Source organism: Malaclemys terrapin, chromosome 2 (genome assembly GCF_027887155.1).
Source record: "Malaclemys terrapin pileata isolate rMalTer1 chromosome 2, rMalTer1.hap1, whole genome shotgun sequence".
Classification (NCBI taxonomy): Eukaryota; Metazoa; Chordata; order Testudines; family Emydidae; genus Malaclemys; species Malaclemys terrapin.
In genome coordinates, this window is record NC_071506.1 from 164,934,735 (window position 1) to 164,962,732 (window position 27,998).

General features: G+C 48.1%; 1 protein-coding gene across 2 annotated transcripts in view; it reads right to left on the reverse strand.

Moving 5' to 3' along the window:
• The window catches only part of CLPTM1L (CLPTM1 like), a 104,052-nt gene that overhangs the window by 4,087 nt on the left and 71,967 nt on the right, over positions 1 to 27,998 (reverse strand). For both annotated transcript variants that reach the window (XM_054018288.1, XM_054018289.1), the window contains exons 12-15: positions 10,566 to 10,648; positions 7,757 to 7,791; positions 6,604 to 6,659; positions 6,465 to 6,509 (exon numbers count right to left, since the gene is read on the reverse strand). In XM_054018288.1, coding sequence (XP_053874263.1) covers positions 6,465 to 6,509; positions 6,604 to 6,659; positions 7,757 to 7,791; positions 10,566 to 10,648 — 219 coding nt within the window. The remainder of the gene's footprint in view (positions 1 to 6,464; positions 6,510 to 6,603; positions 6,660 to 7,756; positions 7,792 to 10,565; positions 10,649 to 27,998) is intronic.

Below are 27,998 nucleotides of genomic sequence, written 5' to 3' on the forward strand. Positions count from 1 at the left end.
AAGAAATATTTTCAGCAAAGGTATCAAGTATAGTTCAGTTGGTAGCACATTAACTCTATTGTCAGTTTCAAATATCACACCAGGACTTGGGCTACTACCCAGGTCTGAGAACACAGTGCACTATTTAAGAACTAATAGGCAAACCTCAAAAAACAGCCAGAACTTTGAACCGGAGAAGTTACAGCCAGGTTAAAGACAAAAAATGGATCTGCCTGCACCAGTATCTGCATTTGGCAGTGAGGTGCTAACTTAAGGTCTGCCTGCCTGTATTGGCAATGTCACCAGTCTAGTTTGTTAGGTTTAGGAAGCATTTTATCTTTGTTTTTCTTGTAACCATTTCTGACTTTGATGCCTCATTACTTGTACTCACTTAAAACCTCTCTCTTTGTAATTAAATAAACTTATTTTATTCTTTAATCAAAACTAATTCAGTTTTGTGAACAGTGTGTGTAACTCCATTTGAGGTGGCAAACTATTGTATCTTGATCCCTTTAGAGGGGCTACTTGGGGCGGCAAAAACGCTGGAGCCGGCCCTGTTCATCGTCTAAATATTTTATTTTTTATCATAACTTAAAAAAACCCCACAGGTTTACAATGATGCCACATTCCTGATTCGGTTGAAAATGTGAGGATTCATGAATACCTCATTGATCACTTTCACTTTGTGGAGAACCAGTTACCCATTAATCCTTAAATTACACATGAACAACATGTAATTTAAAAATCTTTATTAAACTCTTAAACCAAAATGTATTTTCCTTGGTCTGCCAAAAAAAAAGTTTGTCCATCAAAACCATTATCTCTCTGCCACATTTAAACTGTCTACTTCCTCCCATTTAGGTATTAGCTTCTCAAAAAAAAAAAAAATATATATATATATATATATATATATATAGATATAGATATATAGATATATAGATATAGATATAGATATATAGGTTTTTTTTAAATGGTTAATGGCAAAAAATTTTCTTTGGTGATTGCTTTTTGCTGCTTTTGTTTAAGAGCCAAAATGTTTTTGCTGATTCATTCCAAATAAAATTCCCTCTCAAGGCAAAACCAAGCCTGAAAATGTTTAAGCCCATAAGTGAATGTTTGAGAGAGTTGTAAGCAACTGGAAAAGACATTTACTGTGGAAGCAGGAAACCTTTGCTATAGAGGACTGACAGGTATGACATATGTAAATAGTTTTGCAGTTTTTTTTATATTGGTTTTAAAAACTGTACTATGGTCACAGACAACCTTCATAGCACATGGATATGTGCACCTTCAGAGCTCCAATCATAAGGCTCTAATATCGATAAAATGACCAGTTACGACAAGTAGCTAGAATATATAAAGTTTATTCTCAGTTTTTGGAAACAAACCCCAAATTTCTCATATCATCGCAGTTATAATACAAAAGAACTGGTCAGGCAAAATCGTCTACTATGTACCGCTCCAGTGGGTATAAGAAATTCAAAGTACACACCCTAAAGAAACCAAAGTGGGTGAAATTCTACTGGTTTCCTTGTTTGTCTCAAAGAACTAGCAAAAATACATCACTACTATGCAAGACAACAATCCAATCTGTGGGTCAAAATATCCAAAGATATTCTGCATTTAAACTCTAATATCTACCTCTATGTTCTATACATGTCACCAACCAACTCCCCGTTATGACTAAGACTATGATCAGATGTTTGGGAAATTACTTAAGCACTAGGAAGAATTATCTGTGAGGACATAATGTGCTCACAGACAGAATGAGACTTCATCCTCACTGAGGAAACAAGCACACATTCAGACTGCACACACCTACCACAGCATCCCAAAGCACACACATTTCACCATGAATAGAAAGAAAAAATAAAGTGTGTGGTAAAGGCATGGTCTATACCGGGGTGGGCAAACTACGGCCTGTGGATCAGGTCCAGCCCATCAGAACTTTTAATCTGGCCCTCAAACTTCCGCAGGGGAGAGGGGTAGGGGTTTGCCCCGCTCCGGCGCTGCTCCCACCCCAAGCGCCGCCCCCGGCAGCTCCCATTGGCCGGGAACTGCAGCCAACAGGAGCTGCAGGGGCAGCGTCTACAGACGGGGCAGTGCGCAGAGCCACCTGGCTGGCACCATGCCTCCATGTAGGAGCCGGAGGGAGAATTGCTGCTGTTTCTGGGAGCTACGGGGAGCAGCGCCTGCGGATCGGCAGCGCGCAGAGCTGCCTGGCTGGTGCCATGCCTCCTTGTATAGGAGCCAGAGAGTGGACATGCCGCTGCTTCCGGGAGCTGCTTGAGGTAAGCACCGCCCAGAGCCTGCACCTCTGAGACCCCTTCCGCCCAGCTCCCCAACCCCCTGCCCCAGCCCTGATCCCCCTCCCCACCTCCAAACCCCTCAGTTCTAGCCCGGAGCACCCTCTTGCACCTCAAATCCTGCATTCCCAGCCCCACCTCCCAAGCTGGAGCCCCCCCCCCCCCCCCCGGCCAATATCCAATTTCGTGAGCATTCATGGCCCACCATACAATTTCTATATCCAGATGTGGCCCTCAGGCCAAAAAGTTTGCCCACCCCTAGTCTATACATTCTCAATAGGACAAGAAGGGACTCTCTAGACAGATTTATGTTTTGCTCAAAAGGACAGTGTGATTTACTATGCTACAATAGATCTGGACTCTGAGTCCTTCCTGCACTTATATCTGATTTTGTTTATTCAGGAGATCATGTTATCTATCAGAAATGTAGAGAATTTTATTGAAAATTACAGAATACAATACTGCAAGTCTAATTTTATTCTTTATATGGCCTTCTGCATCCTAAACTCCGTGGCAGATTCATTTAGATTAAAATGGTTGTTTTAAAGATTAAGTAGGAAAATAAATAATTAGTAAAGATGCCTCTGTCTTATTCATTTTTACATTAGGTTTCCATCTAGGTAAGTGTGGGAGGCAACCTATGATGGGATAAACACACTTGTTGGATGTTTTTGCTATCGTTATCAATATTGAAAAAGTGCCAATTCTGCGCCAAAAAAAAATAAAAATTCTGCACACGATATTTTAAAATTCTGCAAATTTTATTTGTCAAAATAACTACATTATCATGCCAGTCTCGATTATTTTGGTAATTTATTCCAAAATACCTGTCAGCAAGTATATATGTAACAATACAGACACACACACACACAAATCCCCCCAGGAGTAGAGAATTAAAGAAACTCTGACGACAACCCAGTTCCTGTTTCTCTGCCCCCTCCCCCACTCCAGAGCCCAGCTGGAGGGGGGAGGAGGTGTCAAACACCCAAAGCCCCTCCCGCTCAGAGCCTCCCTGGCCCAGATACCCGCACCCTCTTTCCCCCTCCCACCCGCCCAGACACCTGCACCCCTCCCAACCCAGTGCCGAGCTACAGCCCCACCCTTGCCCAGACACCCACACTCCTTCCTCCCTAGTGGCCAGCCACAGGGCACCCCCCTCAGAGCCCAGGGAACCAGAGGGAGAAACAAGCCTGGGACCCAGCATCAGGCTGTGTGGAGCTTACTGCGTGCTGCCGTCTCACCAAGGACAAGTCATGCCTGACCAACCTAATTGCCTTCTATGAGGAGATAACTGGGTCTGTGGATGAGGGGAAAGCAGTGGACGTGTTATTCCTTGACTTTAGCAAAGCTTTTGGAAATGGTCTCCCACAGTGTTCTTGCCAGCAAGTTAAAGAAATTTGGGCTGGATGAATGGACTATAAGGTGGATAGAAAGCTGGCTAGATCGTTGGGCTCAACTGGTAGTGATCAATGACTCCATGTCTAGTTGGCAGCCGGTTTCAAGCGGAGTGCTCCAAGGGTCGGTCCTGGGGCCGGTTTTGTTCAATATCTTCATTAATGATCTGGAGGATAGCGTGGACTGCACTCTCAGCAAGTTTGCAGATACGCTGGAGGGCAGGAGGAGTGGTAGATACGCTGGAGGGTAGGTGACCTAGACAAATTAGAGGATTGGGCCAAAAGAAACCTGATGAGGTTCAACAAGGACAAGTGCAGAGTCCTGCACTTAGGACGGAAGAATCCCATTCACTGTTACAGACTAGGGACCGAATGGCTAGGAAGCAGTTCTGCAGAAAAAGACCTAGGGGTTATAGTGGACGAGAAGCTGAATATGAGTCAACAGTGTGCCCTTGTTGCCAAGAAGACTAACGGCATTTTGGGCTGTATAAGTAGGGGCATTGCCAGCAGATCGAGGGACGTGATCATTCCCTTCTATTCGACATTGGTGAGGCCTCATCTGGAGTACTGTGTCCAGTTTTGGGCCCCACACTACAAGAAGGATGTGGAAAAATTGGAAAGAGTCCAGCGAAGGGCAACAAAAATTATTAGGGGGCTGGAGCACATGACTTATGAGGAGAGGCTGAGGGAACTGGGCTTGTTTAGTCTGCAGAAGAATGAGGGGGGATTTGATAGCTGCTTTCAACTACCTGAAAAGGGGTTCCAAAGAGGATGGATCTAGACTGTTCTCAGTGGTATCAGATGAGAGAACAAGGAGTAATGGTCTCACGTTGCAGTGGGGGAATGTAGCGGGGTGGACACCCGCTCCTGCCCTGGAGGGCTTGAAATCAGCCCTGAAAGAGGGCTGCAGGGGTAAAAGCAGTCTTGGAGAGGGCTGCTGCTAGGAAAGCAGCAAGCCTTGGCTGATTGGGGAAGCAGCCGCAGCTGGGCCATACCCCAATCAGGCCCACCTGGTCCCTATAAAAGGCTGTGAGCTAGAGGCCCAGAAGAAATCTCTCTCTGCATGTAGAGGGAGATGGGCATGGCTGCAGGGAGTTTAAACAGGGTACCTGAGTGGAGCAGGGCTGCGGAAAGGCAGAGGCGCTGGGGCGCTCCAGCCTAGGAAAGCCCCAGGCTATGGCCTAGCATTGGGCTAAAAGGTACTGGGGGTTGCACAGGGCAGCCCGGGGTAGGCCACGGCAGCAGGTCCAAACCCAACCTTGCCAGTGATGAGTAGGCTGATACTGCAGTCTGCCCCAGGGCGTGGAGCTAGACGATGGCTGGCAGTAGCCTTATTTTGAGACGAGGTGGGAATAGTGGGTGGGGGATCCCCAGAGAGGGGAGACCCTAAGACTGAAGGGTTACTGCTAAGGGGCAGCACCCCAGGTACAAGGGCACCGGGGTCCAGGGAGGGACATGGGGGCCAGAGGACAGGCAGATCACCGGCCTGCAGAGGGTGCTCCGGAACTGGAACAAGCTAATTCCTGGGAATCACCAGCAGGAGGCGCCGCAGGGGTGAGTCCACTCCTCTACAGGCCGGTTTAGGTTGATTATTAGGAAAAACTTTTTCACTAGGAGGGTGGTGAAGCACTGGAATGGGGTTACCTAGGGAGGTGATGGAATCTCCTTCCTTAGAGGTTTTTAAGGGTTTGACAAAGCCCTGGCTGGTATGATTTAGTTGGGAATTGGTCCTGCTTTGAGCAGGGGGTTGGATTAGATGACTTCCTGAGGTCTCTTCCAACCCTGATATTCTATGATTCCATGACTCCTTCCCACAGGGCAGGCAGGGAACTGCTGCTGCTGGGAACCCTCTAGCTCCCGCTCCCTCCCCCTGGCAGTGTCTTCTATGTGCAAGCTGGGCTCTGCCGGGTCCAGCAGCCCCTTGTGGCAGTCACCAGCTCTGCAGCCTATTTCTGTGGGAGAAAGGAAATTCTCTGCACACATTAATTTCTGCAAAATTCTGCATTGTGAAGTGGTGCAGAATTCCCCCAGGAGTAAGGCTACCATTTTAGGCTTTCTGCTGGTTTACAAAAACAAAATAGCTTAATTTACACTGTTTAATAATGTGAACAGAGATTTTGGAACACAGTATTGCTGCAACGTGGGGAACTCCTTGGTATTGTAGAGTACATGAGGTCTTGACTTTTTCCCAGAACTGTCTTTCAGTTTGCAACATATTTAGCAAATCAATGGAATTCTATTACTATTTTATTGAATATATGCATTTTAAGTATTTTACGAATACGAAAGATTGCAGCCAGGCAAAACCAGTCAACTCCATCAAAACTAGGAAGCTAAAATAATTTACATTATAGGAAAGCCACAATAAAAAAAGTGAAGGAGTCATAACTTTCTTAGCAAATAGAAAAAATTACAAAAAAAATTAAATTTGTGCTGGGTTAAACTGGTAGTTTAATACTAAAAATTCACATTTAAGCTACACATTATTGTCCCCTTCTCAAGTAAAAAACAATTGCTGTCTTGGTAGCACAAGTATCAGAGGGGTAGCCGTGTTAGTCTGAATCTGTAAAAAGCAACAGAGGGTCCTGTGGCACCTTTGAGACTAACAGAAGTACTGGGAGCATAAGCTTTCGTGGGTCAGAACCTCACTTCTCTTGCATCTGAAGAAGTGAGGTTCTGACCCACGAAAGCTTATGCTCCCAGTACTTCTGTTAGTCTCAAAGGTGCCACAGGACCCTCTGTTGCTTTTGGTAGCACAAGTTTTTGAAATTACAGCTTTACTTACTTTATATGTGAATGCCTTCCATGGTAAATGTGCAACTGATTTCATCTACAAGAAATGTAAACATAATTTGTAACAAAAATGAGAATAAGTTATAGATACTGAAAGCCAAAAATATCCCATTATAAACATTTAGACATACCTTATAATTCACAAACAGCTGGGGCAACATAAATAGGAATCCAAAAGCATATACCCCTGAAGATACAATATGAACATATTTTAAGGTATATACCACAAAGAGCAAGTAAGTATTCCATTCAAATGAATACACTTTCTGTTTGATAGACATCTGTTTTCCCTTTTCATGTACACAAGTCTCCTTAGCATGAACACTGAAGCATTTACACTGAAGCTGGGAGTGTGCTTCCCAGCTTGGGTAGACAGACATATATTAGCTCTGTTCAAGCCAACGCGCTAAAAATAGCACTAGCTCAAGCACAGCTAGTGTGCATCTGTCTACCCTAGCTGGGAAGCACGCTTCCAGCTGCAGTGTGAACGTATCCTAAAGGGAGGTGCACAAGTGCAAGATACACGTGTAATCATCCTCACTCTGTGGTTTATTTTAATGTAGCGGTCCTCAAACTCTGGGTCACGACACCAAGTGGGTCACAAGTTTTTTAATAGGGTCGCCAGGGCTGGTGTTAAGATTCTCTGCTGCCAAGGGCGGGACTGAAGCCAACACACAAGCAACTTAGCTTCGCTTGGCCCCCTGTGGAATGTGGTAATTGCCCTGCTTACCACCCCTTAACACTGGCTCTGATTCTAGATTCTAGAATCTAGAGTAATACAGGACACTGGGTCATGTAGTAATTTTTGCAGTCAGAAGTGGGTCGCAGTGCAATGAAGTTTGAGAACCCCTGCTCTAATGGACTATGTTCTATTATACCACTATTTTAAGGTCTTTTTTTCCTCCCTGTTTGCTCCTCTATTTGACTGCTATTGTTTTGGGATGCACAGCCAAATCATGACAACCCCATATCACACAGTTACAAAATCTGAGATGTCCAAATTTTATTTTGAAATGTCACCTGTAAAATTAAAGAAAAAAAGAAAAAAAAAGAAAAGAAATCTAGGCCAGCATTTAAAAAAATAGGAACAAACTCAGGCTACTACATCTACACTTAGGCACCTAAATAAGTGATCTGTTTTTGTTTTTTTTCAAATGTTAAGCACTCAACACCACCTACTGAAGCCAGCCCAATTTTAGGCTATTTTTGAAATTCCTGGCTTTAATATAAAACTAAATAAATAAATATACGTATATTATGAGATGAAAATACACAGATACTTACCATTAACAAAGCTGTTAATCAACCAAGAATACCAGCTAAAAATAAGAGACAGTGTAATTATTTTTCCTTTTCCTCCCCGCAACCAAAATGCAACACTAAACCGACAACTCTCAGAGATCATCATCTCCTAGAAAATGTTTAACATGGAAGAGAATGAAGTTAAAAACTTTTAAAAACAAAAATGACACTTCCTTCACATCTCATTAACCTCTTTAATTTGATAAGATTTCAGAGGGGGTATTTTGCTGTATTGTGAAGTGTTTTACTGTGACATGAAATGTCCCAGCACAAGTAGGGAGCTGTATCAATGAGTGAATAACTTTTCAGGATTTTGAAAAACTCATTGATTCAAATTGGCTTTGAAAGGAATGCTATTGTACAATGAAAACTCAGTAAAGGACCGGGTGACGGTATATTCATGGGGGAAGGACCAGGAGACACATAGGGATTATTAGTTTGCAGATTATACAAAATTGCAAATATTAATGAAGATAGAAGGAATATAGGATTTTACAGTAGAGATACTGGAAACATGAGAAGTGAATAAAATGAGATTCAACTGGGAAAAATGTAAGCTAACAAAAACAGATGTCCAATGGAGTGAGTACATAAAGCTAGAAATAAGTAATGCTACAGGTGATGGAAAGCAAATCAAGACTTGAGTTTGCAGTGTAATAGAGCAGTAAAAAGGTCAATATGAATTTTGAGCTTAATGTAAGAGAACACAGCGTCATTGTACAGATTACATTATGTTCCACTATGTTAGCAGAAATATATTTACAGTGAAGTTTTGGCCTTAGTGAGTAGTCACAAAATGATTAACAGAATTTGCAATAGCCTACAAATTAAGTTACACCATTATTAAACTATGGTTAATTGTTCTATGGCACTTCCTTGCTGATGTAGTTTTGATGAGTTATGTCTTTTGTAATTTATTGTTCTAAGAAATGGCAAACATTGTCATTTTTCAACATTTAATAATGATTTAAATAATCTTCCGGTAATTAAGGAGATCCAAAAAATTGTTCTTAGAAACCTATATATTTTTTCTTTATTTTCCCAACTGAGATAGGAGCTCCTCTGTGCTAGGTGTTGTACAAACACATATTAACAGAAAGTCCCAAACACTAAGAAGTTTACAATCTAAATAGATCAGAGGGGTAGCTATGTTTGTTGCTTTTTACAGATCCAGACTAAGAGTCCTGTGGCACCTTATAGACTAACAGATGTATTGGAGCATAAGCTTTCGTGGGTGACGAAGTGGGTATTCACCCACGAAAGCTTATGCTCCAATACATCTGTTAGTCTATAAGGTGCCACAGAACTCTTTGTTCCAATCTAAATAGAGGAGACAAAGGACATATTATTCCCAACTTTACAGGTGGGGAATTGAGGCAGAGATTAAGTGACTTGCTCAAGGTGATATAAGCAGATTACGACAGAAAACTAACTGAGCTCATGTCTTCTGAGTCCCAGTCCGGTGCCTTAAAATCACAAAACTATCTTTCCTGTAGGCGCATTCTACATTGTAGATACATCAGTGCAGATGTCTCTAATCTGCATAGTTACTACATGGGGTTTATACTGGTGCAACTTAATGTGATAAAATTACTCTATTGTATTAGAGTAAGACTCACTTGATGTTGGTGCAATATGTCTCTATGTTAGAATTTGCTCCATTAAGATTATATCTATGTTGTTACTGCAGTGCAAATTTCTCATATAGACAGGGCTTAATATTCAAATTGGGAAATGAAGTTGCTTTTTCTAAAATATGTCTCATTTTTAACATCCAGTCAAATATAAGTGGCTAATTCACAAGTTTTTCTAATTAACCAGTTACTAATATTTCTATAAACTGTAGTGGGTTGAGGCTGGCAGCATAGGCTGGAGCACTCAGAACAGGTTTGGGCATGAGGAAGATCTTTTGAAATATTTTTAAATGACTCCTGGATGATTTAATTGGAAAGCAATATGAGTGCACGGACTTGCCTTCTCCATTTTTGCATTCTTACATACCCACCTCAATATTTTCCTTTTTAAAAACATGGATTTAATGCTTGTGAAAAATACCATAGTGAAAGCAATAGAGACAGAAGTTCTTTATCTACAGAAAAGGAACTGCTCAGACCGTTATGACAAGCTTCCCTAGACAACCAAGGTAAAATTTCAATCTTCAACATTCAATCCAACATAATTTAGGGAATGGCCAGCCTCTGGAGATAAAGGTAGTTCAGTCTCCATATCCATTCAATCCTTGACCTGTCCATTGAGGTGACTACGGGTGCTTGTAAGTTAGTGGGCAAACTCAGCAGAAATAAAAAGTAATAAGCAGCAGGAAAAAGTCAGAATGAGTTAACAAAAGCAAACATAGCAAAAAGTTTCTGTAAACTGGGGTTCATCCAGAACTCAGCACATAAGTGTGGACCCCTGACTTCCTACTGACACATTCTCCTGGCCTCTCCAGCAGCTCTTCTTATGGCTTTTCCTATCAGTAAGGAATGAAGTGGAAGTTAACTTTTTGTGTACTGAGAATGAGGTAGTACATTTGCACCCAATATCACAGACCCCAGAACAGAGAAGATGGCTGTAATGTGAATATCCCTAAGAATAAAACTAAGACTTCAAAGAGGTTGTCAGCCACCAATTTCCAATCACTACCTACCTGACTGATCAAATGCCCCTTAGAACAAAAGACTTCTGCAACCCCATTATCTCACATCAATTAACACCAAAAAGGGTAATTACAATTTTTAAAAGGGTGATTAATCTTTAATTACATATTTTATAACAATTTGTAGCACCCTACCTTTTATATTTCACATTCAGAAGTGAATAAGCTGCACCTCCAATACACAGTGGATACAGTAAATAGGACAAATATTTCATAGCCTGTTGATAACAAGATGACAGCTTTTTTCAGTTAGAGTTAGTATATCAGTATGTTTTAGAGAGATTTTTCATGGGAATTAGTTGAATCCACAATATCTGTAGGTTCTTTATTTGCATGCAAATTAAGTTACATACCTGTATTTCCTGAATGCTAAAGATCTACATCTCAGTTGATTCTCTCACTTGAGTGTGTTCCCAATGCAAGACAAGGTGTGAACTCCTTTAGTTCTTAGTTTCAGACCATTAGGCACATGGGGGTGGGTAGAAGGCAGCGGGAGGAGGGAGACACAGGGTGAGGAAGACAGACAGCGAGTCCCAGGCAGCCATTTACAGAGTGCCTAAGGTGCCATCTCAATGTACCATGGTCAGCCCTTGTCATGCCAGCAAGTGAAAAGCCCCCAAACACATTCCAATTAACAGAACAGTTAAAAATCAGAAATTTTACTGTCTCAAAGTCTGAGAGGATGAGAAAGAACGGTTACTTACCTTCTGTAACTGTTGTTCTTCGAGATGTGTTGTTCACGTCCATTACACATTAGGTGTGCGCGCGCCGCGTGCACGGACGTCGGAAACTTTTTCCCTTAGCGGCTCCCGTCGGGCCGGTGGGGCCCCCTCCTTCCCGCCAGAGCGGCGCCCTGCTCCAGGGTATATATATCCCTGCCGACCCGACCCCTCCGGTTCCTTCTTGCCGGAGACTCGGACAGAGGGGAAGGAGGGTGGGAAGTGTAATGGACGTGAACAACACATCTCGAAGAACAACAGTTACAGAAGGTAAGTAACCGTTCTTTCTTCTTCGAGTGATTGTTCACGTCCATTACACATTAGGTGATTCCCAAGCTTACCATTGGAGGTGGGTAGGAGTCAAGGTACAACTGACTGTAGCACAGCCCGACCGACCATCGCGTCCTCTCTGGTCTGATGATGGATCGCGTAGTGGGCTGTGAACGTATGTACGGACGACCAGGTGGCTGCCTTACAGATCTCCTGGATAGGGACCTGCGCCAAGAAGGCCGTTGAGGACGCTTGGGCTCTAGTCGAGTGGGCCCGGATCTCCGGGGCCGGAACATTGGCGAGCTCATAACAAGTGCGTATACAATGCACAATCCATGCCGACAAGCGCTGTGTCGAGATAGGCAAGCCTTTCATACGTTCCGCAATAGCAATGAACAGCTGGGGTGTTCTGCGGAACGGCCTGGTCCGTTCCAGGTAAAATGCCAACGCCCTTCGGACATCCAGGGTATGTAGGCTGTGGTGGTGAGGGTCCGTATGGGGTTTAGAAAAAAACACCGGTAGGCAAATGTCCTGCCCCATGTGAAACTGTGATACCACCTTTGGGAGGAATTTGGGGTGCGGCCTCAGTTGCACCTTATCCTTATGGAACACTGTATAGGGTGGTTCCGAAGAGAGGGCTCTCAATTCCGATACCCTTCCGGCCGATGTGATGGCCACGAGAAACGCCACCTTCCACGAGAGGTGCGTGAGGGAGCAAGTGGCTAGGGGCTCAAAGGGGGGGACTCATGAGTCTTGTTAGGACTAGGTTCAGACTCCACGCCGGGACAGGCGGGCGCGAGTAGGGAAACACCCTTTCCAGCCCCTTGAGGAATTGGGCCACTGTGGGGTTGGAGAACACGGACACTCCCAACTCTCCCGGATGGAAGGCCGAGATAGCAGCTAAGTGAACTCTAATTGAGGCGGGCGCAAGCCCTTGATTCTTGAGGTGCAGTAGGTAGTCCAGGATCGACGGAACTGAGGCTTGTAAAGGCTGTATGCGTTGAGGCTCACACCAGTGGGAGAACCTTTTCCATTTTGCCAGGTAGGTCGCTCTTGTAGAGGGCTTCCTACTATTAAGGAGGATTTGCTGGACTTGGTGAGAGCACCTGTGTTCTGCATCATTCAGCCAGAGAGATACCATGCCGTGAGATGTAGCGAAGACAGGTTCGGGTGGAGTAGGCGACCTTTGTCTTGCGTGACTAGGTCGCGATGGAGGGGGAGGGTGATTGGATCTGCTATGGACAGTTCCAGCAGGGACGTGAACCAATGCTGGCGTGGCCAGGCCGGGGCGATAAGTATGATCGTCGCCCTGTTCCTGCGGGTCTTGAGGAGAACCTTGTGTATGAGTGGGAACGGAGGGAAGGCATATCTCAGGCTCCCTCCCCATGGGATCATGAAAGCATCTGCTAATGATCCCCGGCTGAGGTTCTGGAACGAGCAGAACTGAGGGCATTGACTGTTGTCCCTGGTGGCGAATAGATCCACCCAGGGAAAGCCCCACCTCCGGAAGATCGAATGCAGGACGTCTCGCCTCAACGTCCATTCGTGCATTCGGTAGGATCGGCTGAGGCGGTCTGCTAAGCCGTTTTGAATCCCCGGAAGATACGTCGCGATGAGGTGTATTGCATGGGCTATACAGAAGTTCCATAATTGGAGTGCCTCGTGACAGAGGGGAGAAGACCGTGACCCGCCCTGCTTGTTTATATAGAACATGGCGGTAGTGTTGTCCGTCAGGACTGCCACGCTGTGACCTTTTAAGGTGGCGCGGAAGGTCTGACAGGCGAGGCGAACCGCTCTTAGCTCCTTCAGATTGATGTGAAGCAGCTTGTCTTCTCTGGACCACAGCCCTTGGGTCCGCAGTTCCCCCAGGTGCGCCCCCCAACCCAGGTTCGATGCATCTGTTACCAACGTCAGAGTGGGCTGTGGGGCAGCGAAGGGGATCCCTTCGCATACCTGTTGGCGATCGAGCCACCAGCGTAGCGAGCCGAGCACCTGGTTTGGGATCGTGACTACTTGATCCAATGGGTCTCTGTTGGGGCGATGCGTGTGGGCGAACCACAACTGTAAAGGCCGGAGCCTCAGGCGGGCATGTCTGACCACGTGTGTGCAAGCTGCCATATGCCCCAGAAGCTGCATGCAACACCTTGCCGTTGTCGTGGGGAACTTTTGGACCGAGCTTACGGCTCTGTGAATTGACATGAACCGTGCCTCTGGTAGGCTCGCTTGTGCGGTTACCGAGTCCAGGGTTGCACCTATGAAGTCCAGCCTCTGTGTGGGGACTAACGTGGACTTGGGCACATTGACCCGGAGGCCGAGCTTGTCGAACGTCTGCAAGGCCAGCGTCACGTGAGATCGGACCTCGGCCTCCGACCTGCCCGCGAGTAGCCAATCGTCCAGGTACGGAAACACACGCATCCTTCTCTTTCGAAGGAAGGCTGCTACCACGGACATGCATTTCGTGAACACTCGTGGTGCTGACGCCAGGCCAAAGGGCAGGACCGTAAATTGGAAATGGCACTGGTCGACAACGAAGCGCAGGAATCGCCTGTGGGCCGGCTTGATTGCGATGTGAAAATAGGCATCTTTCATATCGAGGGCAGCATACCAATCCCCCGGATCCAGGGATGGGATAATACTTCCCAGGGAGACCATACGGAAGCGAGCTTTGATCAGAAACTTGTTTAGATCGCGCAGATCCAAAATAGGACGGAGGCCTCCTTTTGCCTTGGGGATCAGGAAGTATCTGGAGTAGAATCCTTTTCCCCTCAGGTCTGTTGGGACCTCTTCTACTGCTCCAGCAGCGAGAAGAGTCTGAACCTCCTGCGTGAGAAGTTGCTCGTGAGAAGGGTCCCTGAAGAGGGACGGGGAAGGGGGATGGCAGGGAGGGGGCGAGGAAAACTGGAGGGTATAGCCCACCTTCACTGTGCGCAGGACCCATTGGTCCGATGTTATGCGCGACCATGCCCAGTAGAAATGGGACAGGCGGTCTTTGAAAAACAGAGGAGGATCCGGTATGGAATATGGTACGCTGTCCTCGGGCGTAGCTTCAAAAGCCTGGTTTATTCCCTGGCTGTGGCTTGCCCTGGCCGTGACTCTGGCCCTGGTTAGGCGTATTGTTACGTCTCTGCCTGTTATCCCTGCCTCGACGGCGGTACGGCTCGTGTCGGGGGCGAGGGTGGTATTGCCTTTGCGGCGGCTGGGGTTTAAAGGGCTTACGCTGCATTACCGGAGTGTGCATACCCAACGACTTAAGGGTCGCTCGTGAGTCCTTAAGGCTATGTAGCCTGGCGTCCGTCTGGTCGGAAAACAAGCCCGAACCTTCAAACGGGAGGTCCTGCAGCGTGGTCTGCACCTCTGGCGGGAGACCTGAAGCCTGCAACCACGCCGAACGCCTCATCACGACTCCCGACGCAATTGTTCTAGCCGCAGCGTCGGCTGAGTCTAGTGCGGCCTGTAATGAGGTCTTGGCCACTGCCATTCCCTCATCCACCAGGGCCGTGAACTCCTGATGCGCGTCAGGTGGGAGGGAGTTCTTAAACTTGGCAACTGATGCCCAAGAGTTAAAATTGTGCCTGTTTAGAATCGCCTGCTGATTGGCGATCCTCAGGATATCGACCATGGGGTCGTCCTGCTCTACAGTCTCCTCCGCTTGCAAGCCCAGATTGAGGGCTACCCGGCGAAGCAGGTCTTGGTGTGCCCGATGGTCAATCGGGGGAGGGCCGGACACCACTGTGCCCGCTACCGCCTCGTCTGGCGAGGAGGAAGAGGTCGGGGCCTTCTGCCCATCCTCATTGTCCTGAAATCCGGCATCAGCCAATTGTTCCTCTGCGGCCTGACCCGCAGCGTGGGATTGGGACGGCACCGTACTCGGTGCCGAGTCCACTCCTTCCCACTCCGGTGGTCTAGAGACCGTTGCCTCCCTATACGATGGCGGACGGTGCCGCGGGGAGCGGGATCGGTACCCGGATGGCCCGGATCTCGAGGCCCTCGATGGGGGCCCTTGCTGGTGGTAGGCCCAGGGTGTCCAGAATGGCCATTGGCTTGGTTGGCCCCATTGGGACTGACCGTAGTCCCTGCTGGCCTGTGACCTATGGGCATACCCGCCGTACCGGTCTGAGTCAGTCCCCGAGACCACGGACGGTGACCTGGAAGGCCACGGTGGAGCCATAGGATGGTGCCGGTCCGGTTTTGGGGAGTAGCGCCTCCGCGACCAGGACCTGGAATAGCGCCTCGCCGACCTGGACCTGGAACGGTACCGGTGATCGCGGGACTGGGAACGGCTACGGCTGGTCGGCTTTGGGTAATGAACCGACGACGCTTCGCGGTGCCGACTCGTGCTCGGTTGCTGAGTCGGTGCCGACCGCTTGCTGAAGCCCGACTGCTGCGGTGCTTCCTGCGCCAAGGGCAACTGGGAGTCCACCGAGGCGGAGCTCGACCGGTTCCTGGAGCGGTGCCGAGACGGCGACTGTGATGGGCGCACCATTGCTGGCTTGCCTCTGCACGGCAGCATCGGCGGGGCGCCCTCAGCGCGTGCCGGGGCCTCAACGGACAAAGCAATGAGGTCCTTAGCTGCCTCAAACGTGTCCAGAGTGGAGGGCTGTTCCACGAGCTCCTCCAGCCCTTCATCCTCGCTCGACGCGCCCATCCTGGGGCTCAACGGGCCTTTCGGCGCCGGAGCCACTACCGGGGTCCGTGTTGGGGCCGTATCGGCCTTAGGGGCACTCGAGGTCTTTACCGGTGCCGCCCTCTTGTGCGGGGAGCATCCTCGGGCCTTAGGTTGGCCCTTCGCTTTCGCCGGCGAAGACGATCGGCATCGTGTATTTCCCCGCTGGGTCGGTGCCGCGGGCTTCGGGTGACCCGCCGGCGCCGGTTCCCGCACCGATGCCAGGGCGCTCCGCACGGAGGCAGACGGTGCCGTCGAAGTGGAGGGCTGTAACGCCGTCTCCATGAGCAGCTGCTTAAGGCGAAAGTCCCTCTCTTTTTTAGTTCTGGGCTTAAAGGCCTTGCAGATCTTGCAGTGCTCTTTCTGGTGAGCCTCCCTCAGGCAACGGAGACACGAAGCGTGGGGGTCGCTCAATGGCATAGGCCTGCGGCACGTGGCACAAGCCTTGAAGCCTTGGGCGTGTGGCATACCCCGCCGCCCAGGGCCGGTGCCGGGGCTGAACAAACAACCCCGGCAGGAACTTTAAGTACCCTAATGAGCCGTTAACTACTGGCTCAACACTACTACAAACTAACTGATAACTGCTAGATAACACTAATGACTATTGCTAAGGGACACTCTCAGACGAGAGGCAGAGTTGTTCCAACGCCGCCACGGACGGTAAGAAGGAACTGGAGGGGTCGGGTCGGCAGGGATATATATACCCTGGAGCGGGGCGCCGCTCTGGCGGGAAGGAGGGGGCCCCACCGGCCCGACGGGAGCCGCTAAGGGAAAAAGTTTCCGACATCCGTGCACGCGGCGCGCGCACACCTAATGTGTAATGGACGTGAACAATCACTCGAAGAAGAATAAAGGGTAATCCACTGAGATGTATATCTTCAGAAGGTTACTTACTTACTTCCAAACCTGCTTTTCAAGAAGTAACATTTTCACCAGATTCCCACTTTTAGATTGTGCTCCTATTACAAGACAGATAGGAATTCTCCTAACTCTAAAAGTTTTTGGCCCTTTGCTATATATCAGTCAGTGTATTTCATGTATAGATCAATTGCCAATGCCTTAGTAACTCTAGAACTAAAGTCCCTTAATTAGTAGGAAGCAAAGTTTCACAACAATATATTTTTTGCCATATATGAAGACTTCAGTCAAGCTTTTAGTCTTAAGACTATAATTTGACTGGGCACTTATTTATTTCCCCACTGGAAGGTTAAAATTGGTAATTACATATTTTTACCTACCAAATTTGAAGAGAAAAGTAGCTGGTGAAAAGGAATCTAATATTTTCAAAGAAGCAGAAATACAGATAAATACTTTTACTTTCTGTAAAGAAATACCATCTTAATTGGATTCCTAATCTTAGACTAAAATGCTTGAATGAAGTCAATTTTTTCAAATTAGAAAGGAACAAAAGTTCTCTAAAACAGTTTCAGATCCAAGAGAATTGCTGGTGACTTTGCAAAATACATCACTAAAAAAGGAGGCAAACAGACAGTTTACATGTTTCTCAAAAAGAGGACAATGCAGTTTGCATGACAAGCAAGACAAATGAAAGAATATGGTCCTTTGCATTATCATTAAGTTGAGATGTCAGACCACACATGCACAAGATGCTTCAGAATACATTCATACAGTTCCAGTAATCAAATATAAAGCACCAGCTTAAGAAAGCTAAACCACCTGCCTATCTGTTTTGGGAGAAGACTACCTTCAGATTAAGGCGGTGACCTCCATCCAGAAATCAATGGTATGTCTACTCTGAATCTGGGAGTGAGTCTCTCAGCCTGGGTTGAGAGACTTGTGCTGACAACGCTTGTGCTAGTGCGCTGAAAATAGCCACATAGATCAGGGGCCTCAAACTCAATTTACCTTAGGGCCAGTGCCAGTCCTCAAATCCTCCCAGCGGACCAATAATGCCACTGAAGATGGTGTTCAAAAAAGAAAACATTTATATTGTATTTTTGATTTCAAATTTCTTAGAAAGAATAAAACTGTTATACAGCTTTATAGAATTCTTCGCCTGCCAGAGAGTTTTTAGTGTTTACCAGACACCTGGTAACGCTTTAGTTCTGTCAGTTTGCTGATGTTTGGCCTCAGTGACTGACCAATTGAAACCTTCAGGATTGCAGCAAGGTGTGCATCAGATAGTTGTGTTCAGTATTTCGACTTGTTTATATTCATTGTGGAAAAAAGTGACGGTGCCTTTATGGCTGACTCTGCCCGGCAACTAATGATGCTGCCTCCATGGCTGACTCTGCCGGGCGACTTTGAGACCCCTGGTATAGATGTTGCTTTGTTCTTGGGGCTCAGTTGCAACTTGGGATCTCAAGCCTGGGGCAGTGGGGTGGGTTGAGAGACCACGCTGATCTTAACACAGCAACATCTAACACAGCTATTTTTAGAGCACTAGCATGAGCCCCACCAGGATAAGTCTGTAGACATGGGCTGGGTGGCTTGCTCCCAGATGCAATGTAGACACAGAGTCCTAGGCAAGGCTTGTCAAATGAACATTGGTTCCAAGGATAAAACAACCCTGGTTACATACTGGGAAAAGAGTTTGGAGGAAAAAATATAGTCTATTTCCCATACATATTAAGAAACAAAATTTGCACAGGAGTGCAATCATCTGTCTGTATTACTATATGAATAACCTAGCAGTGTTAAACAGATTTAGCAAGTTTTCCTGCATGTACTAGTGAGTGTTTTCTCTTTGGAAATAAGGTGGATGCTAAAAAACTTCAGAATCAAGGTCTTAAGTTATCTAAAATTCTGACAGCAAGCAAGTCCCAAAGACTTGTTCAGGAAGGGTATGTGACTCAAACTGATTCACAGATTAGATTCATACACAACACCAGAAGGGACCATTGTGATCCTCTAGTCGGACCTCCAGGATAACACAAGCCATAGGACTTCCCTGAATTAATACCCATTTGAACTAGACCATATGTTTTAGAGAACCATCCAATCTCAATTTAAAAACTGCCAGTAACAGAGAATCCGCTACTACCATTGGTAAATTGTTCCAGTTGTTAAGACACATTTTTAACATTGAGGGAAGTTAATTTCCAGTCTGAATTAGGATTGACCAAGACTACAATAAACATCTGTTACACTCTGTAGCCATTCCCTTCTACATGCAATTGAGAAAGGTAACACACTGAATGACTGCGATTGTCTGAGACTCTCTAGCATTACAACAGACAACTTGGTAGAACTGGTTCTAGAGACCCAGCCACAGTTAATCTATCTCATGAATCCATACATCCATTATGATGCCCCATCTAACAAGACTATTGAAATGTAGTCTAAATGTTGAGAAGGCGGAAAATGTGTTGTATTCAGTAATCAGAAAAGAATCCTGGAAAGGAGCTGGTACAATATCAGAGTAACTACTGTAGGCCTTGCTGGAGCCCTAGGCATGAATCAAAGGAGACTGAACCAAAGCAGACCTTGATAGAATAACCGAACTAGGCATCAGCTAAACAAGTAAGCGCATTCCTGAGAAGATGGTACAGGAACACACAGACCCGACATAAGAAAAGGAGGGAATGTCAGGATAATGGATGAGGATGTTTTGTTTGATCTATCAGGTACAAGGCATAAGAATGGTAACTAATAACATCTGGAATGCAATACATAACTTGTTTTGATCAACGTAAAAAAGAGGAGTAATAGGAGGAGTATATTTGTATTGGCCTAGGGAAAACGTTATATTCATTGAGTTGATAACTTGTCACTGGCATATACATGTTAATGTACCTGTAACCAGTGAGCCGGGGCACTGATAACCTGCTCTGTTGACAATAAACCTGGCCGAGCCTTCGCCACTGAATTGAGCCTATGGTCTTTCCTTATGATTAACATCAAGGTCTGCTGAGTCAATATCCTACAATCTACGCTGATACAGAAACACGGGAGGCTCAGGAACAGCAGCACTAGCAATAACTGCACCTATATTTTCCACTCTGTTGTCCCACTTAAGATTTTAGGTTCACAGTTGTCACCTCTCGAGCTGAGACCTGCATCTCCTCCTCCTGATTTGGGTTTTTAAGTCTCAGGAGCCCCATTATATACTGTGATATCCCCAGCAAGCCAGTCTACCTAACGGCCAGCCTCTGTGCATGGCTATGACACTGTTTTTATCAGTGATCACACAACTCCTTCTCAGCAGAGTACATTTATTTTTAAGGACATAAAAAGTACACGGAGAACACATTTTTAAAAGTCCTGATACGCTCACTCCATATACCAGGACTCATTAATCAATCTCTTGGGGCCTTAATTAGACAGTCTTCCAAACTTTCGGCAAGGATTGGTGAAATCCTGTCCATTGAATCAAAAGGAAGACAGCATCCCCAAACTCAGCCTGAATATACCAAAAGCCCTTTTCCTAGTATCTGGAAAATGCAGTCTGAACCAGTATATGTAAACCACCATGTAGTTTCGTACTTCTCTGGATTTGATGACAATTCTCAGGGACTGTAGTAATCACTCCCTATTGTTTTTAGTTCTTGGCGGAGCTGCGGTAACCCTCCCCACATGGAGTTGCATACAATGATAAAATAAAACATTCATAAACTTAATACAATATGGTTCCCAAAGACACTGTGTGGTTGCAGTATCTGTAACAGGAGCCTCAAATGCCGAAGATGAGCCTTGAAAAAGGGTTAGTTCACCAAATACCCTCATCAGAATACCTGTGAAGAATAAACATGAAGAGGACATTAGGTACCACCAGTTAAAGTCACTTACGTGACTTTTTGTAGGTTTTTTTTTTAAACCAAAAGTGTCATTGACACCAAAGAAACGCCTTCTCTTAGAGAAAGAACTATAACACCAACAAGTGCACCAATTCATCTCCTGCACAAATGTTAGGGAATAAATCAAAAATCTTTAGAACTTGTCCAGGATGCAAGAAGCGTGGATTTCTGAGCTAGAAGCAAGATACAAATCTCAACTCTATGCTACATACTGGAAAGAAGTGATCTGGACAACTATCTTCAATGGAAGACTTGATACAGAAACAATATGCCAACTAGAAAAAAATCTCTGGGACAAACCTTGGCCAAGGTAAGTCAGAGAATGAGGTAATCTCATAGAATGCAGGTATACGGCACCTGAAAGAGAGCCTAAGAAATACTGTTTCAAGAGTTTGAGCAACCTTAGGTTGACTGAAAGTCAAGTAATAAGCTTAACTATAAATTATCAAAGTTAGAAGCAGGAAGAAAATCTCACTTCCCTAGGATGTCAAAAGAACAGAGGAATGACATCAAGCTGAAACACCTGCCAGTAAGCAAACACAAGCATTAACTGAGATCAGCCAGGCAAGTCACATTAGACAACTGAAGAAAATATTGGTTTCCAATATAATATAATGTTTCAGAAAACCCCAGTCTCACCACGTGTGTGCAAAGTCTAAAGGCATTTGTGCAATTCACTACACACAGGAGTCCACTTTGTCTGAAGTGCATTGCTGAGGCACAGAACACTCTGAATTGGGAAGTTACTTACCTATATAGTAACTGGAGTTTGAGATGCATTGTCCACATTCCACTTTTGGTGTACATGCACCTCATGCGCGCAAGACCAGACACTTTTGGCCAGCAGTATTTGTACTGTGCGTATGCTCCCCGGCCAGCAGTATTTCTATGGTGCACATGCACCCTGATTCTCCTTGTGCACCACCGCAACAGCATATAAGGACAGAATGCAATATCACCATCAGTTCCCTCAACAGCAGTTAGAGGGCATGGAGGGTAGGTTAGGGATTGTGCATATGACCAACACATCTCAAAGCACTCCACTTTACTGTATAGGTAATTAACTTCCCATTCTGCTTTGGGAAATTGTCTAACGATAACTCCCAAGCAGTGGACCATGACACTGTAGGTAGGAACTTGGAGTCTAGGAGAAGAGACACGGGTGAGATGCCTCCCTAAGTGACTAGTGCGTGGTAAATATGTGGATAGAACTCTAGGTGGCCACCTTAAATGTCTAAAATAGAGGCATTCAGGGAAGTTATTGAGGCTGCTTGGGCTGTAGCAGAATGAACCTTTAACACAGCAGGCAGATCTCTTTTCACTATGTCACAATAAGAAAAGACGGTTACTCACCTTTGTAACTGTTGTTCTTCGAGATGTGTTGCTCATATCCATTCCAATTAGGTGTGTGTGCGTGCCGCGTGCACGATCGGAGAAGTTTTCTACCCTAGCAACACCCGGTGGGTCGGCTGTGGAGCCCCCTGGAGTGGCGCCTTCATGGCGCTGAATATATACCACAGCCGACCCAGCGCCCCCTCAGTTCCTTCTTGCCGGCTACTCCGACAGTGGGGAAGGGGAGTGGGTTTGGAATGGATATGAGCAACACATCTCGAAGAACAACAGTTACAAAGGTGAGTAACCATCTTTTCTTCTTCGAGTGCTTGTTCATATCGATTCCAATTAGGTGACTAGCAAGCCTTACCTAGGCGGTGGGGTCGGAGTGAGACATTGCCGTGTGCAAAACCGCTGATCCGAATGCTGCATCGTCTCTGGATTGCTGTACAAGCGCGTAGTGAGCGGCGAAGGTGTGGACTGATGACCAAACTGCAGCTGTACAAATATCCTGGATCGGAACTTGAGCCAGGAAGGCAGTCGAGGAGGCTTGGGCCCTCGTGGAGTGAGCGGTGAGGCGCGGAGTCGGGACACCAGCCAGGTCGTAACAAGCACGAATGCAGGACGTGATCCAAGAGGAGAGACGTTGGGAGGAGACCAGTAGGCCCTTCATCCGGTCGGCTACTGCAACAAAAAGTTGCGTCGTCTTTCGGAATGGTTTCGTACGTTCAATATAGAAAGCAAGGGCCCTGCGCACATCCAAGGAGTGCATACGCTGGTCTTGACGCGTGGAGTGTGGCTTAGGATGAAAAACCGGGAGGAATATATCCTGGTTCACATGAAAAGCTGATACCACCTTGGGAAGAAAGGCAGAGTGGGGGCGAAGCTGCACTTTGTCTTTATGGAAGATTGTATACGGAGGTTCAGGCGTGAGCGCCCTGAGTTCAGAAACACGTCTTGCTGAAGTGATGGCTACGAGGAAGACTGTCTTCCAAGATAGGTGAAGGAGTGAGCAGGTAGCCAATGGCTCGAACGGGGGCCCTGTGAGCTTGGAGAGAACCAGGTTAAGATCCCACGCCGGAACGGGTTGGAGCTGCTGTGGGTATAGCCGGTCTAAGCCCTTGAGGAATCTGACAACCATCGGGTTAGAGAAGACCGAGGAAGCGTGTTCTCCTGGGTGGAACGCCGATATAGCGGCCAGGTGAACTCTGACTGACGATATCGCCAAGCCCTGCTGTCTCAGGGACAGGAGATACTTGAGTATGAGGGGAATAGGTCAACCTGGGGAAATTCCCACCTCTGGAAGATGGAACAGATGATGTCCAGGCAAATCGACCACTTGTGTGTCTGGAAGGATCTGCTGAGACGGTCCGCCAGAGTGTTCTGGACTCCAGGGAGGAACAATGCCATGAGATGTATCGAGTGGGCAATGCAGAACTCCCACAGGCGAATGGCCTCTTGGCATAGGGGAGACAACCGGGCTCCTCCTTGCTTGTTAATACAGAACATGGCCATGGTGTTGTCTGTGAGGACTAACACGCAGCGGCCATGAAGGAGACCGAGAAATGCCTGACAGGCTAGGCGTATTGCCATGAGCTCCCGAACATTGATGTGCAGAGCTAGTTGGGATGCGCTCCCTGAGGTGCTCCCTGAGGTGAGCCCCTCAAGCTTTTCCCCTAGCAGTACTCAGAGGAGAGCACCGCAGCGACCCCTGGAGTGGCACCTCCATGGCATGGTATAAGGGGTGCTGCGCGCTCCCCCCCACCCTCAGTTCTTTCTTGCCAGACAACTCAGAGAGGGGAAGGAGGATGGGATGTGGAATAGACATGAGCAACACATCTCGAAGAACATCAGTTACGGAAAAGTAACTGTCTTTTCTTCTTCGAGTGATTGCTTATGTGTATTCCACAATAGGTGATTCCAAGCTATATCTGCTGGAGGTGGGAAGGAGTTTAGAAACTCTTGGGATGGAGAACGGCCCTGCTGAACCCAGCGTGCTCCCTGGTCTGAGAGACAACTGCATAATGTGAGGTGAACGTGTGAACTGAAGACCACATGGCAGCTCTATGTCCTGAAGGGGGACATGGGCCAAAAAGGCAGCCAACGAGGCCTGCCCCCTAGTTGAGTGTGCCTTCACAATTGGTGGCGGAGGGATTACGACCAGGTCATAACAGGTACAGATGCATGGGTTGATCCAGTTGGAGAATCGCTGAATGGAGATTAGCTGACCTTTCATACGCTCGGCCAAGGCGATGAACAGTTGCGAGGACTTTCTGAACAGCTTAGTCCGCTCCAGGTAAAAAACCAGAGCCCGTCTCACATCCAGCATGTGGAGGTGGTGCTCCTCCCTGGAGGCATGGAGCTTGGGGCACAGGACCAGCAGAAAAATGTCCTGACTCATGTGGTACACAGCGACCACCTTCGGGAAGAAAGAAGGGTGTAAGTGGAGCTGGACCTTATCTTTATGAAACACCATGTACGGGGGCTTGGTGGTCAAGGCCCTGAGTTCCGAGACCCGCCTAGCTGATGTGATCGCAACCAGGAAGGCCAACTTCCACGAGAGGTGTGACTAGGAGCACATGGCTAGCGGTTCAAACGGGGGCCCCGTGAGACGAGCCAACACCAGGTTTAGGTCCCACGGTGGGACTAGGGGCCTAACATATGGGAAGAGACGATCCAACCCCTTAAGGAATTGGCCAGTCATACCATGGGAGAATACCGTGTGGCCCTGCACCGGCGGATGGAAAGCCGATATGGCTGCCAAGTGCACCTTGACTGACGAGGGCACCAGACCCTGGGCTCTAAGATGAAGGAGGTAATCCAGAATAAGCTGGATCAGGGCGGCCACCGGGGAAACGCCCCGCTTGTCCGCTCATCTGGAAAACCGAGACCACTTTGCCAGAACCGGGGACAGCGATGGTTCTGTCGAGTCACAAACAGGTCCACCTGGGGAGTTCCCCACACTTGGAAAAGTCTGTGCACCACCTCTAGGTGGTCAGGCCACTCGTACTGAGAGGAGAAGTCCCTGCTCAAGCAATCTGTTCCAGGTGCCCGGCAGATGGAAGGCCTACAGGCAGATGTCGTGGGCTATACAGCAGTCCCACAGGCTGAGGGATTCGCGGCAGAGGATCGGGCCCTGCCTTGCCTGTTGATGTAGAACACTGAGGCCGTGTTGTCCATGAGGACCCTGACCACCTGGTCCTTCAGGTGCGAGCGGAAGGCCATGAATGCCAGCCATACCACTCTGAGCTCCTTGACGTTTATGTGGATGGTCAGCTGACTACAGACCTTGGGTCTGAACATTCCCCACATGGGCCCCCTATGCCAGGTCCGACACATTGGACACTAGCTCCAGCGATGGGGCCCTGCCCCTGAACGGGACCCCTTGGAGCATATTGCTCAGGGAGGACCACCACCATAAGGAGGTGATCACTGGCTCGGGCACCGTGAGGTCTTTGTCCATCCCGTCCCTGGCCTGGGAGAACTCGGAGGCTAACCAGAGCTGCAGGGGCCTCATCCTGAGTCTGGCGTGACGGACCACATACGTGCATGCCAATATATGACCCAAGAGGTGGAGGTACACTCTGGCTGTTGTCACCGGAAACCTTGTGACCGTGTCGATAAGCCCCCTCAGGGTCTCGAACCTGTCCGGTGGGAGGGAGGCTCTGGCCAATGAGGCGTCCAGGACCGCCCCGATAAACTCTATGCATTGTACCGGGACTAACGTGGACTTGGTGTTGTTTACCAACAGGCCCAAAGTGGTGCACGTGGACAGAAAGAGTGCCACGTGATCCCGCACCTGTGACCGGGAGCTGCCCTTGACCAACCAGTCGTCCAGATAGGGGAAGATCTGGACCCCCCGGCACTTGAGGTAGGCTGCCACCACCGACATACATTTCGTGAATACCCTGGGGGCAGTGGACAGGCCAAATGGGAGGATCGTAAATTGGTAGTGTTCCTGCCCCACCATGAAACGGAGGAAGCGTCTGTGCCCCTCGAGTATATAAATGTGGAATTACGCGTCCTGCAGATTGAGGGGTCCCCCAGGAGGGATGGGGGCGAGGGGTGGGGAGGAAGTAAACTAGAAGGTGTATCCCCGGGAGATGGTGTTGAGGACCCATCGATCTGAGGTCAGCCACGACCACTCCGGGAGGAAAGCATACAACTGATTGGAGAAGGGAAGCTTTACTGAGGGTGGATCCCTGATGAGAACTGGCAGGGTGCACCCGGGCATCCCGTCAAAACTGCCTCTTCCCCGCTTGCCCCTGGAGGACCCAGGCTGGGGGTAGGCTGAGACTGTCTCTGTGAGAGCCTCTTATAGTCCCATGACTTCTTATAAGTAGTCTCATATTTTGAATGGGTGGCCTGAGCGGGAGTCTGCTGCGGCTTGAACTTAGGTTTAGCCGGAGCCAGAACATAGAGACCCAGAGTGTACAGGGTCGTGCGGGAGTCTTTCAGGCCATGCAGCTTTGTATCGATTAGTTCCGCAAACAGCTTTGCCATCAAACGGGAGGTCCTGCAGGGAGGTCTGCGCCTTGCTGGACAGCCCAGAGAGCAGGAGCCACAACGCCCTTCTCATGGACACCTGAGGCCATGGACCACGTGGCTGTGGCCGCTGCATCCGAAGCTGCCTGCAGGGTTGCCCTGGCAACCACTGTACCGTCATTCACCAGCGCTTTGAACTCCTTCCTGTTGCACGCCTGGAGGAAGTCCTTGAACTTGGGCAGGGAGCCCCACAGATTGAACTCATACCGGCCCAGGAGAGCCTGGTGGTTCACCACCCATAACTGGAAGCTCGAGGACAAATACATTTTTCTTCCAAATGAGTCCAGCCTCCTTGAATCTTTATTTTTTGGGGTAGGGGCTGGCTGGCCCTGCCACTCCCTGTGTTTGACTGACCTGACCACCAGGGAGTTAGGAGTAGGTTGGGTGTATAAGTATTCATGCCCCTCGGCGGGTACAAAATACTTGAGTTTGCCACCCCCTCATGGAGAGGCAAGGCCACGCTGCCCAGTGCCGAGGAGGACAGAACATTAAACAGGGAGTCCGAGGGCTCCTCCATCTCCTCTGCTTGGTGCCACCCTTTTTAAGAGTTCTTGATAGGCCCTAAAGTCCTCCTGTGGGACGGAGGGAGGAGGGGCCTTAATCGCCTCATCTGGGGAGGGTGAGGAGGCCAGCATGGTACTTTGTATTTCCACTGGCACGAGAGGGTCCACCACCTGGTTGGTCTCTGGGCATGATGCCAAGGAAGTACATCCCACCACTCCTTCCTCGGGGGTCTGGAGAGGGAGGCCGATGGCCCTTCTGAGGCTCCGGCCACTGAGCGATTCCCCGCCGGGTGCTGCATCAGGGGACACAGTGCTCACTGGTACCATTGGGCCGGCCACGGGGCCTGGCACTACTGCACCTACTGTGGCACCGGCGGAGCTGGCTGTTCGATGGACAACTACGAAGAGAGGCCGGGCTGACATACGATCTGTTGCTGTCCCTGGACCAGGAGGAGCGGCAGCGCCGGGAGCGATGCCGACCACAGGACCGCGATCCCGACGTGGAGGACTGGTACCGTCGGTAACAGCTGCTCTGAGATCGGCTCCAGTGGGCAGACCCGCAACGGTGAGATGCTGGCGATTGGCGCCCGGTGCTGCAGAGGCAGTGCTGTGGCGGAGTCCTGGAGCGGGACGATGAATGGGAATGACGTCGACGTTCGTGCTGTGACCAGCTGTGATAGCCCCTCCGAGAAGAGGCCCATTGGTGTCGTCTGCCTCGGTCCAGTCAGTGCTTGCTCCTCGAGGCGGAGCGGTGCCAAGAGTCTCGGTCAGACAGAACC